We start from the raw sequence: 16,092 nt of genomic DNA, 5'->3' as shown, positions 1-16,092 counted from the left end.
TTGGGCTAACGTGACGAAATGGGCAGAATCTGTGGTCAGCCGTAAATTCAGCAGTGAAGGAAACATAATTCAATCCGTTCCAAGAGCCACGACATGCATTCAACAACGCCATGCTTAATAATAGTCAATAGAGGTCAGAGAAGAGGAGCAAACCTCCTAAAAGAGCTTCCTCCCCTCGTGACCAATGGCTAGCTCCTCCCTTGCAATCTTGAGAGCAGAAGAAGGATCATTGGAAGAATTGCTGGAGAGTATGGCATAGAAAGATTAGGGCAAAAGGAAGGGGAGAAAGCAAAGCAAAGGTGATCTGATTTATTGCGCGCGCGGCCTGCCCGGCGTGGCGGGGATGGGGAAATTCGGCGACGGCGACGGCGCCGTCGGCGGGGGCAGCTACCCGCTGGTGGCGGTGTGCATCGACAAGGACAAGAACAGCCAGAACGCGCTCAAGTACGCGACGGAGACGCTGGTCCACCGCGGGCAGACCATCGTGCTCGTCCACGTCAACATGCGCGGCAGCTCCGGCGGCGTGGAGGACGCCGCCGGGTACAAGCAGCCGACGGACCCGCAGATGAAGGACCTCTTCCTGCCGTTCCGCTGCTTCTGCACCCGCAAGGACATCCAGTGCAAGGACGTGGTGCTGGACGACCACGACGTGGCCAAGTCCCTCGTCGAGTTCGCCGCCCACGCCGCCATCGACAAGTTCGTCCTCGGCGCCAACACCCGCAACAGCTTCGTCAGGTTCAAGCCCGACATCCCCAGCAGCGTCTCCAAGACGGCGCCCGACTTCACCAGCGTCTACGTCGTCAACAAGGGCGGCAAGGTCACCTCCGTGCGCCAGGCCACTCGCCCGGCGCCCTCCGTGTCGCCGCTCCGGTCCATGATCCAGGGGCCTCAGGCGCCCAAGGCGCCGCTGCCGCCTGAGCCGCAGCAGGCGCCAGCGCCGCCCGCGCAGAAATGGGCGCCGCCGCCTCCTCCGGCAGCGACACGAGGTGATGCATGCATACTCTCCAATCAAGATAGATGCCAATTAACCATGCATACTCGACTCAAGATACAGTACTAACAATGGCATGCTCTGCAGGCGACTCTATCGGGACGCCTACGATGCAGATGCAAGACAACTTCATCATGTAAGTTTCTAGACCTACTAGATCATACCTGGACGCTGGACACGTAGGTGTGGATATGCTTGATCGTGGCTACGCGAATGGACAGGTCGCCGTTCTCGAGGGGTCCAACGTCGGCGAGGAAGGAGTTCCCGCAGTTCTCACTACCGGAGTCGTCGGACATATCGTTTATCGGTGTTGCCCCCGGCCGGCGGAGCGTGGACCGGCCGTCGTACCCGCCGCGGCTGTCCACCGGATCGGACAACCCGTACGAGCAACACAGCTTCGAGGCGCCACGCCCAGGGTGGGGCGACTTCGGCAACGAGAGCACCTCCAACTCCCAGACCAGCGTCTCCTCGCTACCCGCGGTACCTCACACAACACACACAGTCGCCATGCGTACGCACGGTTCTGCCATTAATCGTGCTAATTTCAATGCATGATCTTGCGTATGTGTGCGCGCGCGCGTGTAGGAGGACATGGAGGCGGAGATGAGGCGACTGCGGCTGGAGTTGAAGCAGACCATGGACATGTACAGCACGGCCTGCAAGGAGGCGCTCACCGCGAAGCAGAAGGCCACGGAGCTGCAGCGATGGAAGGTGGAGGAGGAGCAGCGGTCGCAGGACGGGCGGCTGACGGAGGAGGCGGCGATGGCGCTCATCGAGCAGGAGAAGGCCAAGGCGCGGGCGGCCATCGAGGCGGCCGAGGCGTCGCAGCGGCTGGCGGAGCTGGAGGCGCAGAAGCGGATCGCCGCGGAAAGGAAAGCGCTCAAGGAGGCCGAGGAGCGGCTCAAGTCCGCCGGCTCCGGCGGCGGCTCGTCGGCACGGTACCGCCGGTACACCATCGAGGAGATCGAGATCGGCACCGACCACTTCTCGGACGCGCGCAAGGTCGGGGAGGGCGGGTACGGCCCGGTGTACAAGGGCCATCTCGACCACACCCCCGTGGCCATCAAGGTGCTCCGGCCGGACGCCGCGCAGGGCAAGTCGCAGTTCCAGCAGGAAGTGGAGGTGCTCAGCTGCATCCGCCACCCAAACATGGTGCTCCTCCTCGGCGCATGCCCGGAGTACGGGTGCCTCGTGTACGAGTACATGGCCATGGGCAGCCTCGATGACTGCCTCTTCCCGCGCGCCGGCGCGCCGGTGCTGCCATGGCAGCACCGGTTCCGCATCGCGGCCGAGATCGCCACGGGCCTCCTCTTCCTCCACCAGGCGAAGCCCGAGCCGCTCGTCCACCGCGACCTGAAGCCCGGCAACATCCTGCTCGACCGCAACTACGTGAGCAAGATCAGCGACGTCGGGCTGGCGCGCCTCGTGCCGCCGTCCGTCGCTGACACGGTCACGCAGTGCCACATGACGAGCGCCGCGGGCACCTTCTGCTACATCGACCCGGAGTACCAGCAGACGGGCATGCTGGGCGTCAAGTCCGACGTCTACTCCCTCGGCGTCATGCTGCTGCAGATCATCACGGCGAGGCCGCCCATGGGGCTCACGCACCACGTGTCGCGCGCGCTCGATCACGGCACCATCGCCGACCTCCTCGACCCGGCCATCCACGACTGGCCCGTCGAGGAGGCGCGGTGCTTCGCGGAGATCTCGCTGCGATGCTGCGAGCTCCGGCGCAAGGACCGGCCCGACCTCGCCACGGGCGTGCTCCCGGAGCTCAACCGGCTGCGCACGCTCGCCGAGGACAACATGCAGTTCTGCAACACCATGGGCATGGGCGGCGGTTTCCACGGCGGCGGCATGAGCAGCTCCCCCTACATCAGCAACACCGCCATGACGGCGCAATCACGGCCCGTAAGAATTAACAAGATCCATCCGCCATTTCATCCTGCTTTCGAGAGACTGGTAATCCACAGTAACTGACACATCCTAATCACCTGCAGGATGGAATCGGCGATCCGTTCGGGAGACCGCAGTACAGCGGGAACGCGAGCCAGCCGAGCGTGCCATTGAGAAGGTCCAACTACAACTGAAGCTGCATTCCATTGCTGCGAGCTTCTGACAGCGGTAGGCCTATATATGATAGAGCAAAGGAATTAATCGGAACACTAATTCATTCTCCATACAGAACCAGATCATATTACATGTCACCATCGTCATGCGCTTGTTGTTGTGAGCTTGTAACATGCATTCGTGTAACCCTGTGTAAAGCGTAGTAGTAAGTAGTGTTGATCTCTTGGTTCAGCTCTTTGTAAACGACCCTGAAACTCTTGTTAACTGATTCTTGTACAAGTTTCTTACGGTTGTTGTTTGCGATTCACGCCGCATGATTACGTCTACGTCAACTCTTGTGTGAAACAGAAGAGATGAATCTGACTTGTTCTCCTTCAGCGAAGCAGAGTTGCCGGCCTGTCTGAAACTCTGAACTCGTCTGCATGTCTGAGACTCTGAGCTACAGTACACCGCAACGAGAAGCAGTGTGGTTGTGCAGGATCCCTGGTATTTCGACAGAGAAGGAAAACGCCGCCGCGCTGAGCCAATCAGGATTTGTCTCAACATCAGGGTTAGTGCACTGATAATGATTAGGCGCCTAAACCCTATACCCTAAATCGACAAACTTGATTTTTCCCTTAGGGTGGTGACTACGTTGATTATTGCAAATACGTATGAGCACAGTAAACGCGCGTATCAGCGGTGGAGTCTTCCAAAGGTACTCCAAAGAATAAGGGAGGCGTGTAAAGAGTTTCCTCGGGCAAGACGGGTATTGGTCCTCCGATGCGAGGGAAGACATGCTTGACCGCAATACTCACCCGTCGAGCAGAGACAAAAGTTGGACTTAGTGATCCAACGGTACCGAGTGGAAGACCACCGCTCAGCGATAAGATTTACTCTAGGGATAATAACCTGATCTTCCCGAAGAGTCTACATCAACAAAAATGTTTGGCACTTCGATGTCAGTTCTTCGCCACCAGGAGTTGTAGGTGGTTCGAAGGGTTGATTTGTTCTTCCATTAATCTGGTACATGAGCTTGGTTTAGATCCTAATAACCGTGGAGATCAAACATCACAGTAAGGCCAAGGGAGGATGACCGGATAAGGAGACTCGTCCCACGTGAGGTGAGGTCGATGCCACTCAACAGTAGGTTAACGATTCCACTATTTTCAAGTAACATGACTTAAATAAAGCCGTTAATATGAAACAAAATATGTTCCTCTCAGAACCAATCTTTTTTAAGCGGAACTTTCATCTTCTATATTTTCTTAATATTGACCGCGGCATATATCTCTACTAGCGCCTCGTAAGTATAAACTTGATCGAGAAAAAATCATTGTTGTGCAAATTCCGTCGAAAAATATCAGGACCACCGCTCGGAGACGCACTAATTAAACATTCCAAGCTGTTAAAAGATTACAAATTAAATCACGCCTAAATGAGATATTTTTGGTGTGAGAGCAAACACCTCCTTAATTTAGGAAAATTTATACCTAACAATATTATGAAGTCCAGGATGTTGAGCACTCAAAGGAGTATCTCTCAACCAGATATCCTCCAAAAACGTACTTGGGATAAGTCAAGATTTTATGTTTGGGGAAGGATATGGAGGAGGAAAACTTGTGAGGTTTCCTCTAATGCATGGGTTTAGCTATCCATCATAGAAAATTGTGCAGCAATAAAATGGAAGCTGGGGTGGTCGCAAGGCGCATTGCTCTTATATGTAGACAAACTTGTTCTTATTATTTTCTCTTTTTTTTATGTTTCATATGTCTTCCCTCGAGGCACCTAAAGGTGTATAGAAAGGACTTGAATTGGACTGATCTAGATTTTTCAGGCAAAGTGATGAGCATAAACATGAATATATAGACTAAATAAAAGAAACACGATACACGGCCCAAAAGATCTTTGAGGTTTGGGTATCGAAGATTTGGATATTAAAAATAGTGCTTACTCAGTAAATGATTGTTTGAGTTGCCTAATAAAAAGCATGTGTGGCAAGAACTAAGCAACATACACCATCAATATTGCAAAAAAAATGCTGAAACATGGAATTGATGCACTAAAATTACTCATAGTGGGAGTAACATTAACATAGCTAGTGACATCACACATTTCAAGATATTTTGGTGACATGTCATGATAATAATGAAAAAAGAGACTAAGGTGGTAACTAACTATATTACCGTAACATAACACTTTCCATACAAGATGAGTCTACAACCTAATAACTTTGACCTTGCATGATACCACACATATGTTACTACCCGCTATAGAGGTAGTAACATAGAGTAGTAACAACAAATGTTAGTACTCTATGTTACTCCCCACTATGACTAGTCTAAACGTTTGGTATTTAGGAAAAAAAAACCGTAAACGTGTTCGAACAAACCCTCCACTTATAATTTCAAGGAAAAAAATCCTCAACTTGTGAAAACTTCAAACAGGGCTACATGTACCCTTTATTTTTCAAACACTCAGAATTCATATTTCAAAATTTTAAATAATCTGAATCTAAAGTCTAAAAATAGGCAATGATGTATACTACAATGGTGTAAATCTCAATACAAACTATGTTATATTCGAGGATACACAAAAATGATAAATTCTGACAAATTTTATAGTGAATACTACACATTTCACTGAGATTCGGCTCCCGGGTGCATATGCTCCCACTAACAAAAAATCATATTTCTAAGTGTCAAAACATTTCGACAAAATATATTCTACATGTACATATCCATAATACATGTGTGTTCGTCAAGTTTCACGAAAAACCAATAGCCTTTGTGGTCTATGTAAAAAAGAGAAAATATATCTTGTGAAAAGCATTATTTTTAACACTGAATTTTGTCTTTTTACACACGTCATATACAAATCGTTTTTCCATGAAACGACTTTGTGAGCGCGTAGCACGTGAAATGTACGTGCAAATTTTTCGTTTCAATTCTTCTGAAATTTCAAAATGTGTGTAAGATGTATTTCGAAATAGAGGGAGCATATGCTCCCATGTTCGAAAACACCATTCCACACATTTCAAAACTACTAACTTTGTCAGATTTTGTCAATTTCGTGAAGCCTATAATACAAATGAGTTTGCGTTAAGATTTCGCACCGCTGTAACATACATCATTGCGTACCTCCGGGATTTTTGTTTCAGTTTTTTTTTTTACTTTGAAATACAAATTTTGGATCTTTGAAAATTCCCCAAACCCCACACTCCCTCAACTTGGCGGTCCCTACTCCACAGACACATGACACACGACGAAGTGGGCAGTTTGTTCAGCCGACATGGCTGCCCCAATACCTTCCCCTTCCGTGTGCAATCCCTATCGATCCATCACTGCCCCCCTGTCCTACCTTGTGTGGGGATGAGATGAAGATGAGAGCACAAGTGGTGCCCTCCATCCCGCTCCGCCGAAAACCTTTGTATACTGCAAAAGCGCCCTGCGTAGGCCGGTCCGGACCCGCAGCGTGTCAGCGGCCACTCGCGATTCCCATGACGCACCAAGCAGGAGCTAGCTAGCCCTGCGGCGGCGATGGATCCATGACAGACGACGGATGTGATCCCTCGTCACTCCTCGCCCAAACGAAACTTCCAAACAGTACCACCATAGTACTCCTACTCTCTAGGTGTGGGAGTACTACCGCTAGGGGGCTCTGCTCGATCGCCACCCTTCATCACTCTTCTCAGAAGAATCAAGGATCGGCCACCACCTCCTCTGTCTTTATTTTTCCTCACAATAAACGTGAAGGAAGACAACATGATGTGATGTGAAACACACGGTATGCTTCGTGAAGAATTTAATTGCCGAGAAGAATCTTTCGTCCTTACAATGCACGCATCATGCATGGTTGCTGCTGCATGCACAGTAATAGTACGACTAGTACACTTCCATCGTAAGTCAGCTCGTACGCTCACGCATCACGAGTGTGCCTCCACTTACAGAAGGACGTACGATGCACACGGTAGAAACACTTACAAACCACCGACAATCAACATCTCATGACATCTCCCGCGATCCGACCCACTTCAGATACCAGATGTATTTGCTTTAGATTATGCTATCACTCATGTGGGCTAATATACTGCTTCGCTGTATCCTCTAACCGTGTAAATACCTCCATAAAGAGATCGTATTTCTCCATACGCTAAAGAGACGACCATGAACGGAGCAAAGAGGTGCACCGGCGTACAACCTGCGTGAGAGAAGCATTTTCATTCTTAAAAACCTTGTCATTTCTACCTAACCAAATCGACTAAATAACGGCAAACGCTTCCACCCTATGATCCTCCACATTCAGTCGATTACGTGCATCAGGGAAGTATTTTAAACCTATGATCCAGCCCATCTAGCCAATTGCCAATAACATTGGCAATGCTCCGTGGAGGGTATAGGAAGACCTATTTGGATGATTGACCATGTAGACCTCGCAAAATGACAGTTGAAGAACAAGTGTTTTATTATCTCACCTTGATGACCAAAAACACAAAACTTACTTCCCTGCCAATTGCGTTTTGCAAGGCTATCCTTAGTATCTTCAATAGTATCAGGCGAAGACTTTAGTCTTCGATAGGATCTTCACTTTCCAGATCATTTTATTATTATAACCGACACACTTTGCTAAATCAAGGCTCTGTACATGGAATCGACAGAGAATATCCCGTTCTCCGTGAGATTCCATCGAAACTTATCAGACCCTTGCGTCAATTGGACAGAAGCCCAACGTTGAAGCAGTGCATGCCAAGATGCAAGCCGGGGTGGGAAAGATTCCATCACCTTAGTTAAAGTATCAGCTTTGTGACACACAATATGTATTAAGTTGGATATTGGTCCCGGAGATCGATATTGTCTTACCATTTACCCTCCTAGAACCTTATTTGAGATCCATCTTTAATAGAGAAAGATCCATATTGAAAGAAGAACTTCTTTGTCTCCATAAGTCTAGCCCAGAAATACGAATCGCCAGGTTTCCAATACAACTTCAGATAACGCACATGAGCCAACATACATTCTTATTAGAATGGTTTGGCAAACCCTATCTATAATTAGTAGCTTGAACAGCCATTTACCTAGGAGGGCTCTGTTTTTCACCTCAAGATCATGAACCCCTAGCCCTCCTTGACCCTTTGGGCGGCAAACAACACTCCATTTAGTAAGCCGACATTTTTTTCTTCTCAATATCTCCTTGCCAAAAGTATCCTGATAGGAATAATCCAATCTACCTAAGAGTCCTTTAGGTAACGGGAAGAAAGAAATCATATATAATACCATATTTGTTAGTACTTAATTAATGCGAACTAGTCTTCCACCTAGAGATGGTAATTTGCCTCTCCAAGTGCTTAGAAGTGTTTGTAGTCCCTCCTCGAATTGTTTTCATTCAACAACATTTGTAAGCCTCCGAAAATGAATCAGAATGCTCAAATAATTGGTTGGGAACTGACCTAACTCACAGCCAAAAAGCTCGGCATAGAGTTCAGTCTCGTCTTGAGCATCATCGAAGCTAAACAATTTATTTTTCTGGAAATTTGTTTTCAGACTAGTTATATTATTCGAAAGCTGGTAATATTAATATAGATTTCTTGCTTTCTCGAGATCATGTTCCGTAAAAAAATTGGTATCATCGGTGTATTGAACAATAGATAGTTTGCGACCAACCAAATTAGGAACAACTCCTTCAATTAGTTCATCAGATTTTTTACATGTTCATTAACAATGAAAATAGTTGGTGATTTGTGTAATTTTTTCTACCCGTACACGGAGAGGGGAGGAGAAGAGCAGCCGGACCCACATGGCGTCGCCGGACGGGACGGCCCTACGGCGAAGTGTGTAGGAACAGAAGGACCCTTGCGTTGTTCCCACATGACCTCCATTAATGGAGTTGGCGCTGTGCTCACCTCAGCTCTCCTTTTCTATGTGCCGCCCCTTTCGCAGGCCTACAAATCTATCCATTTCCAAGCACAGGTCCCTCTCCCAACAGAGCATCGTCCTCCTCCCCTGTCTCCTATGCTTCCTTTTACTCACATGCAAAATCAGGATCGGATGCTAAGAGCATCTCCAGTTGACAAGGGATTAACTTGTCAATGCCTATGGATTGTAGGCTAGGGTTTAGTTAGAAGTAGAGGGTAAGTAGATCTCGAAGGTTTCAGCCGAAAAGTACTCGACGATTGTGAAAACTAGGGTTTGCAGACAATGATTTGGTTGATTCCTTTGTCCCTCGACTCCCCCTTATATATGAGGTGAAGCCGAGGGATTCGTGCTATACAAGTTTACAGAGTCCGGGACGGTTTCTAACTCGTCCCGCCAGATTACAAACAACAATTTCTATTACAACTCTATCTTTCCTTAGTAAATCTTGGGCTCCCGAATCTTCTTATTCTTCGGGTATTGGGCCTCCAGTAAACCCCGGGTACCATCTTCGGCAGGCCCATTTGGGATGCCTATGTCAGTAGCCCCCGAGATTTTGCTTGAATCGTAGAGTCAGGGAAAATCTCCTTTGTGTATTTTTACTCGAAAGCTTTAACCTTTTATATTTCTTCACATAAAATTCTATATTGTACAGGGATACTGGTAATTGGGGCTAGTTCATCTGACGGATCAGGTACTAGTTAACTGCTCTAGTGGCAATCCGCAAAAACCTACTTCAAAATCACGTCCCCGGACATGATCTCGGGATACTGGTGTAAACGTCGACAGGTGCCGCTTAAGGTCTTACCATTCTGTCGAGTCCCAGTCAAATTTATCGGGTACCTAACGCGTCCGTTAGGATTTTTCTTCGTATACGTTGATACGGATAAAAGTAGCAGAGCGCAGTCTTTGGCGATGCCACGCCCAGCAGAACGGATCGGGGTCTTACCTTCGCAAATTTGCGGCATTCGAAATTGATCGCAACTTCGGCGTTACGAGAATATATTGTCGAGTGCTTTTCCGGCTGTTGGAATGGCACATTTTATCGAGTCATATATGACTTATATTGTTCTCCCGATGGGAGTATATGTAGAGTTAATTATAACTCGAAATATACTCTCTTGTTTTTCTATTTTTGTTAATTTCATCGGGCACGCGAACAGGCGTTCCCGATGGGAGTAGTTTCGAGGCTACAACCAAGAACTTGTGCTTGGTTGTAGGCTCAACATTTTAGTCCACCTTGTCGCTATATTTTCATTACTTCCCAATATGATCTCTTTCTTCTTCTCTCTCTTTTTTTTTTTTATCTCTCGGGTGCGCGAACAGCGTTCTCGATGGGAGTAGCCCCCGAGGCTACAGCCAAGGACTTGTGCTTGTTTGAAGGCACCCCCTATTGCTATATTTATCATACTGGAAAATTTAATTTTTCTGAAGTAGCCCCGAGCATTTGGGCAAAAACTTGTATTTGACCAAAGGTTCCCGAGGTATTGAATAATTCTTTCTGTCGCCGTTTTTCTTGTCGACATACTTCCCTTAATCAAATTTACTTCATCCTCCTCGAATAGTCGTGATTTTTCTGCCTGTGGGTCCATTGCTTCGACTACGTTGACACGTCGTGCAAGTAGTGGACACACGTCCTCCGCTTTCCCGGCGCACGTACGGTAACGCCTATTTCAGTAAAAATACTCTTTTGCCCTTGTGTCTAGAAGATCCATCCTCACCACACGATTTCTTCATCCAACGGCAGACTGCTTCACCCGAATCTTATATAAACCCTTCTTCAACCTTCGTTCATCCCCTCGCTTGCGCCGCTCACCTGTTCCTCTTCGCAAAACTTCCCCGCGCCCAACTCTCTCCAATCTTCCGTACGTACATACATTGCTCGCCCACCGCCGTTGATGCCACCGCGCACGCGTTCGACTCGCCACAAAGACGCCGGAATCCAAGATGGCCGCCGAGGATCTTGAGTGGGAGAGATCCAAAATCTCCAATCAAGACATCAACACGGCGAAGAGGCTCGGCCTCATGACGAAGGAGAACGCCATCCGCTTTCCTAGCGAAGAAAGCTACCCCAAGCCTCCAATGGAGTATCGGGTTAGTTTTGTTGATCACCTGATCCGCGGCCTTTCAACCCCAATCCACGATTTCCTCCGCGGCCTTCTTTTTGTTTACGGGATTCAACTGCACCAGTTGACTCCCAATTCCATCCTTCACATTTCTATTTTTATCACACTTTGCGAATGCTTCCTCGGAATCACTCCCAATTGGGCTCGTGGAAGCGCATTTTCTGCCTCCGCCGTAATGGCTCCCACAACGTCACTTATAACATAGGTGGCGTTGTTATCTGTGTTCGGACTGATGTCGATTATTTCGACGTCAAGTTTCTGATTCTGTCCAAGGATGGCGCAAAAAGTGGCTCTACATCCACGAAGAAAGCGCCAATTCTGTGGAGCACAACATAGTTCCTTTCGACGGAAGTGCCAGGATTCAGCGTCGCCGTTCCTGGGATGCCGAAGCTTCTGAAGAAGAGAAAAAAGCGACGAGGCGCTCATGGCTCGTATCCGTCATCTTCAAAACACTCGAGGCAAAGAGCTATCTCGGTGTTCAAATTACTGCCTACTTCCTTAGGATTAGAGTGCAGCCTCTTCAGGCTCGCAAAAATCCCCTTTGGACGTATTACGGTGAAAATGACGCCAACAGAATCTCCAGTTGATCTTTCCGTAAAGGACTTGGAAAAATTGGTTCGAAGAATTTCTCGATTAGGCAAGACGGATCCTATTCCCTCCTTCTGTCGAGTGGAACCATACAGTGCTTCCAATCCTCTTCCCGAGGTATTTTCTCTTCTCGAAGTTTTATCTTGTTTTGAACTGTTCCTCGTATCTTATTTGCAGTGGTATCTCACTTATTCTCTTTTGTCACTATTTCTTTGTAGAATCATCCTACTATGGCTTCCCTTCCTCCTCTTCCTGAGGATGGAGAGGTCGAAGAAAGAGCCGTTGTCGATGATGTCAACCAGGAGACCCCCTCTTTTGTGAATGAACCCGCAGATTCTCGAAAATCTGCGGGATCTACTGAGAAGGATGCTGCCTCTGAAGATACAACATCAGCACAATCTCCTCCTCCTGCTGTTTCTCCGAAGAGCAAAAGGAAAAGGAGCAATGCCGAAGATTCCGGGACCTCGAAACCCGAAGAAACTGCTCCTGCACCTCGAAAAGCAGCTTATGATCCATACATCGAGAGTATCATCAGCTCGTAGGTTCCTTGCTCTTTTCCTTTTTTATTTGAAGAATTTTATTTTGCCTTGCTTTTATGCTGCCACTATTTTGTCACAGTGATGATGAAGAAACACCAACTTTAGATGTGGCTGCTCGAACGAGCACGTCACATACTTTAGTTATTTCAGAAAAACCAGTTGAAGGGGAGGAATCGTCGCCTCCTCAAAGAAATGTTGATACATCTACTCCTTCGAGCCCCGTGCCCCTTCACCAAAAAGGGCACGGTTTTAAAATTTTTTTGTTCCTGCCCCCCAGTTGGGGAGTTCGTCGCCCCCGCTCCTATATGTTTTTATTTTGTCGACATATATTTTTTCTTTTTTTTTTTTCTTCACATTTTTTTTTTTTTTTTTTTTTTTTTTTTTATGCCGATGTTTCTCTTACTGTGTTCACGTTGAACAGCCTATGATCAAGGATCTTCTCCGCATCGGTTCCCAATTTATTGGGTACCGTGAATATGCTAATAGAGCCGAAGGTAACGACTTTCATACTTGTCGTTTTTCCTTAATTTGTCACTCCTGTTACTTGCCGCGATTTTTTGATCTTTCTTCTCTCTTTTTCCATATCTCGTGAGAGAAACTTGCAGAGGCTAACGAACGCGCCGACGCACCGGCTCAAAAACTTGAGCAAAGTGAGGCGGCTCGCAAGAAAGCTGAACTTCGCTGCTAGCAAAGCCAAGGTCGAAGCTGATGAAGCTAAGGCGAAAGGCTGCCGGTGTCGAGGAACTGCAGAAGAAACTTGAGGATGCGACAGCTGCCTTGGATGAGCACAAAGCTGCACAAGCTTCTCGTGACGAAGGAATCCTCAAGCGTTTGAAGTCGCAAAGTCGACGTACTCTGAGTAATATTATCAATCCCTTTTATTTTACTTGCACTTCCTGTTTCTTGGTTGTTGACCGATGTCTTGTCTCGTGTGGCAGCCCAAACAAACCAGGATTTTGATCTGGATAATCCTGTCAACGATCCTCTCCTTGACGCACTTTCTCTTACGGAGTTTCACGGGCGCGAAATTCGTGAAGGCGTGGCAAATGCTAATGCAGGATTGTCGGCGTTGTTTCCTTATTTCTTCCCGAAGAAAGAAGAACCCGCAACTTTCCTTAACCTCGCCAAGATGTTTAATGCTTCGGAAGACCTGGGATTGAAGATGCGTCAGGAGAATATGAAGGTTGTCGAGATCTTGTTGCCCTGGTTGCGACAGCCAACAGACGCTTGATTGGATGAAGGTTGGCGACACCAGTCGAGATAGAGCAGTCAAGATGGAGGTCGCTGATCAAGGCGGCCAAGCCCAACACGAAGAAGATCTTGGCGTATCTGGGATCAAGCCAGACTTCAACTCCTAGCTCTTCGAGGCCGGAGGTCTAGTTGCATGCCTCTGTTTTTCTTCTGTTTCTTTTGCTTCGTCGCCAAAGTAGTCATTTGGCGACACGTACTTTCTTAACTCCTTTGTAATGCCCTTGTAATTATTCCAAGAGATTAATGAAGACTTCTATCTTTGCTTGTTATTTGATGTTGTCTTGTTTATTTTTCAGTTGATATTTGATAACTATACTCCATCTTCTCGCTCCTTCCAATGTTTCGCCTTCTTCTTCCCGCGAGGAAAGCTTTTGGTGATACCGCTCTGTTGACGATACCTTGTCGCGAGAACTGGATGAACTTCGGCAACAACTTCGTATGCACGAAGAAGCAAACACTTGTGATGATGGAGCAATCTCGTAAGTCATCTGAAGCCGAAAAATTGCTCTTCAACAAGCTCGCGAGGCCGTAGCTGCTAAGGAAATTGCTGCTTCCGATCTTTGAAAGGCGACTATTCGAGAAAATTTCATGCTCGAATTAATGAATGAAGCCGGTGCAGATATGTCGGGTATGTCTATTTCATCCTCGATATCTTCCATCTTCATGCTACTGTCTTTTAAAGGTTTCCACTTCTTTGTTTTGATAGGTGCCTTTACCGATGTGCCGCCGAGGAAGAGAGGGTGAATGCTAGGACAACCCTCCTTGTTAATCTCTCCTTGGACCATGGTTCTTTGTTTTGGGCTACCCCGGAAAGGACCCGCCAAATTGTCGATTTCAAGATCGCGCCTCTCAAACTCGCGATTTCCTCGACTTCTGTACCAAGACCTTGTCCATGGTTTACAACTCCATGTTTCCTCGCAACGTCCAACCAAAAACTCTTCCTGAATTGATGGAAAGGTTCAAGGATGCTCGCAGTATCCATGATTTTGTCAAAGCTCAACTAGTAGCTGGTGCCGATTTGCTCTTATCATGCTCCAAATCTGCCACTCGAAGCTTGACCTTACCCAGGTTGTCGAGAAGGTTCACCAAAAAGTAAAACGGCGGAGAGTTGGTGTTGACAGGATTAACACGAAGGTTACGCCTATAGCCGAAGAAATGATTGAGGACCTACTTCGGATGGATGCCGACTTTTTTGCCGATGGCCATTATGCCGATTTTCTTGGTGCTGCTCCTGAGGAAAACAGGGTTACTCTTGATGACATATTGAATCAAGACTAGTTAGTTTCTTCTTGTAGATATTTCTTCTTTGTAATCCATGACTATATTGTAAAGCAATCATTATATTTCTCTGTTTGTTTAGCCCCCGAGTGTTTCGGTGACTCTTTACTATATTTGTATACTTGCGAGGTTTTGAACCAAGGCATTTATATATTTAAGGCGAATATGAGCCCCCAAGCTTTTTATTGAGCACTATTTTGTATTTTTGTTGACTCACGAGGTATTTGAATACCAAGGCAAGTTTTTCCTTTTGTCGATGAACTATATTGAAATTCGTCGGAGCGAAGACTTTGGTCATGTCGATAAGGAAGAAAAGTTATATTGTCACTATCTTTATTATATTGCAGCACCGCGAGCCCGCCTCATTAAAAACCTTCTCCGGCCCCACTCGGTGCCCCGAAAAAGGAAAAGAGTGCGTCTGAAAACTCGCGGGCGTTTCAGTACATTGAAGCTTTACAAAGACTATATTTTGACTCTAGGCGTAAAAACGCCTAAGTTGCGCCACGTTCCGGGGTTTGGCTCCTCCACCCTGTCTTCTTGTCCTTTATTATGTATGCTCCTCCTCCAATTACTTCCGTGACAATGTAAGGGCCAAGCCATGGTGACTCGAGTTTTTCATGACTTTTTTGCGTGAGCCGAAGAACTAGGTCTCCCACCTGAAAAGATCTTGGCCGCAAACGTCGACTGTGGTAATTCTTCAAGTCCTGCTGATATTTAGTTACCCGAGATAATACTTCATCTCGAGCTTCATCAAGTGCATCGACGTCATCTTCTAGCGCTCTTCTCGACGTTTCTTCATCATATTCAGAGACACGTGGAGAGTTGTGCTCTATCTCGATTGGTAGTCTTGCCTCTGCTCCATGAACCAGAAAACGGAGTTTCTGCGTTCTTGTGTTTGGTGTTGGTCGGATGCACCACCACACGCTTGGTAGTTCTTCTGGCCAGGTATGTCGAGCTTTTTCCAGTGGTCCTAACAGGCGTTTCTTAATACCATTGCAGATGATGCCATTGGCTTTCTCGACTTGCCCATTGGTTTGAGGATGTGCGACTGACGCAAAGTTCAGCTTAATACCCACCTCTTCGCAATAATCTTTGAATTCATGGGATGTGAAGTTGCTACCGTTGTCTGTGACGATGCTGTGGGGCACTCCAAATCTGAAGACGAGGCCTTTTACGAATTTTACTGCGGATGCTCCATCTGGTGAATTTATCGGCTTCGCTTCTATCCACTTTGTAAACTTATCGTGACTACTAGCATGTACTCCTTTCCTCCTGGCCAGGATTTGTGTAACTTACCCACCATATCAAGTCCCCATTGAGCAAAGGGCCAAGACAATGGTATTGGTGCTAGCTCTGCTGCT

The 16,092-nt window shown here is 47.3% G+C and overlaps 1 protein-coding gene across 1 annotated transcript; it reads left to right on the top strand.

Moving 5' to 3' along the window:
• Positions 1–92: 92 nt before the first annotated feature.
• On the top strand, positions 93–3,367 carry LOC127305640 (U-box domain-containing protein 52-like). Its single transcript, XM_051336145.1, has 5 exons — positions 93–986; positions 1,079–1,127; positions 1,213–1,471; positions 1,577–2,902; positions 2,992–3,367. The coding sequence occupies exons 1-5, from the start codon at positions 344–346 to the stop codon at positions 3,079–3,081; spliced, it is 2,367 nt and encodes a 788-aa protein (XP_051192105.1). The 5' UTR covers positions 93–343; the 3' UTR covers positions 3,082–3,367.
• Positions 3,368–16,092: the final 12,725 nt, after the last annotated feature.

The sequence above is a fragment of the Lolium perenne genome, chromosome 6, assembly GCF_019359855.2.
Source record: "Lolium perenne isolate Kyuss_39 chromosome 6, Kyuss_2.0, whole genome shotgun sequence".
Classification (NCBI taxonomy): domain Eukaryota; kingdom Viridiplantae; phylum Streptophyta; class Magnoliopsida; order Poales; family Poaceae; genus Lolium; species Lolium perenne.
This window is presented reverse-complemented; position numbering and strand designations above follow the sequence as displayed.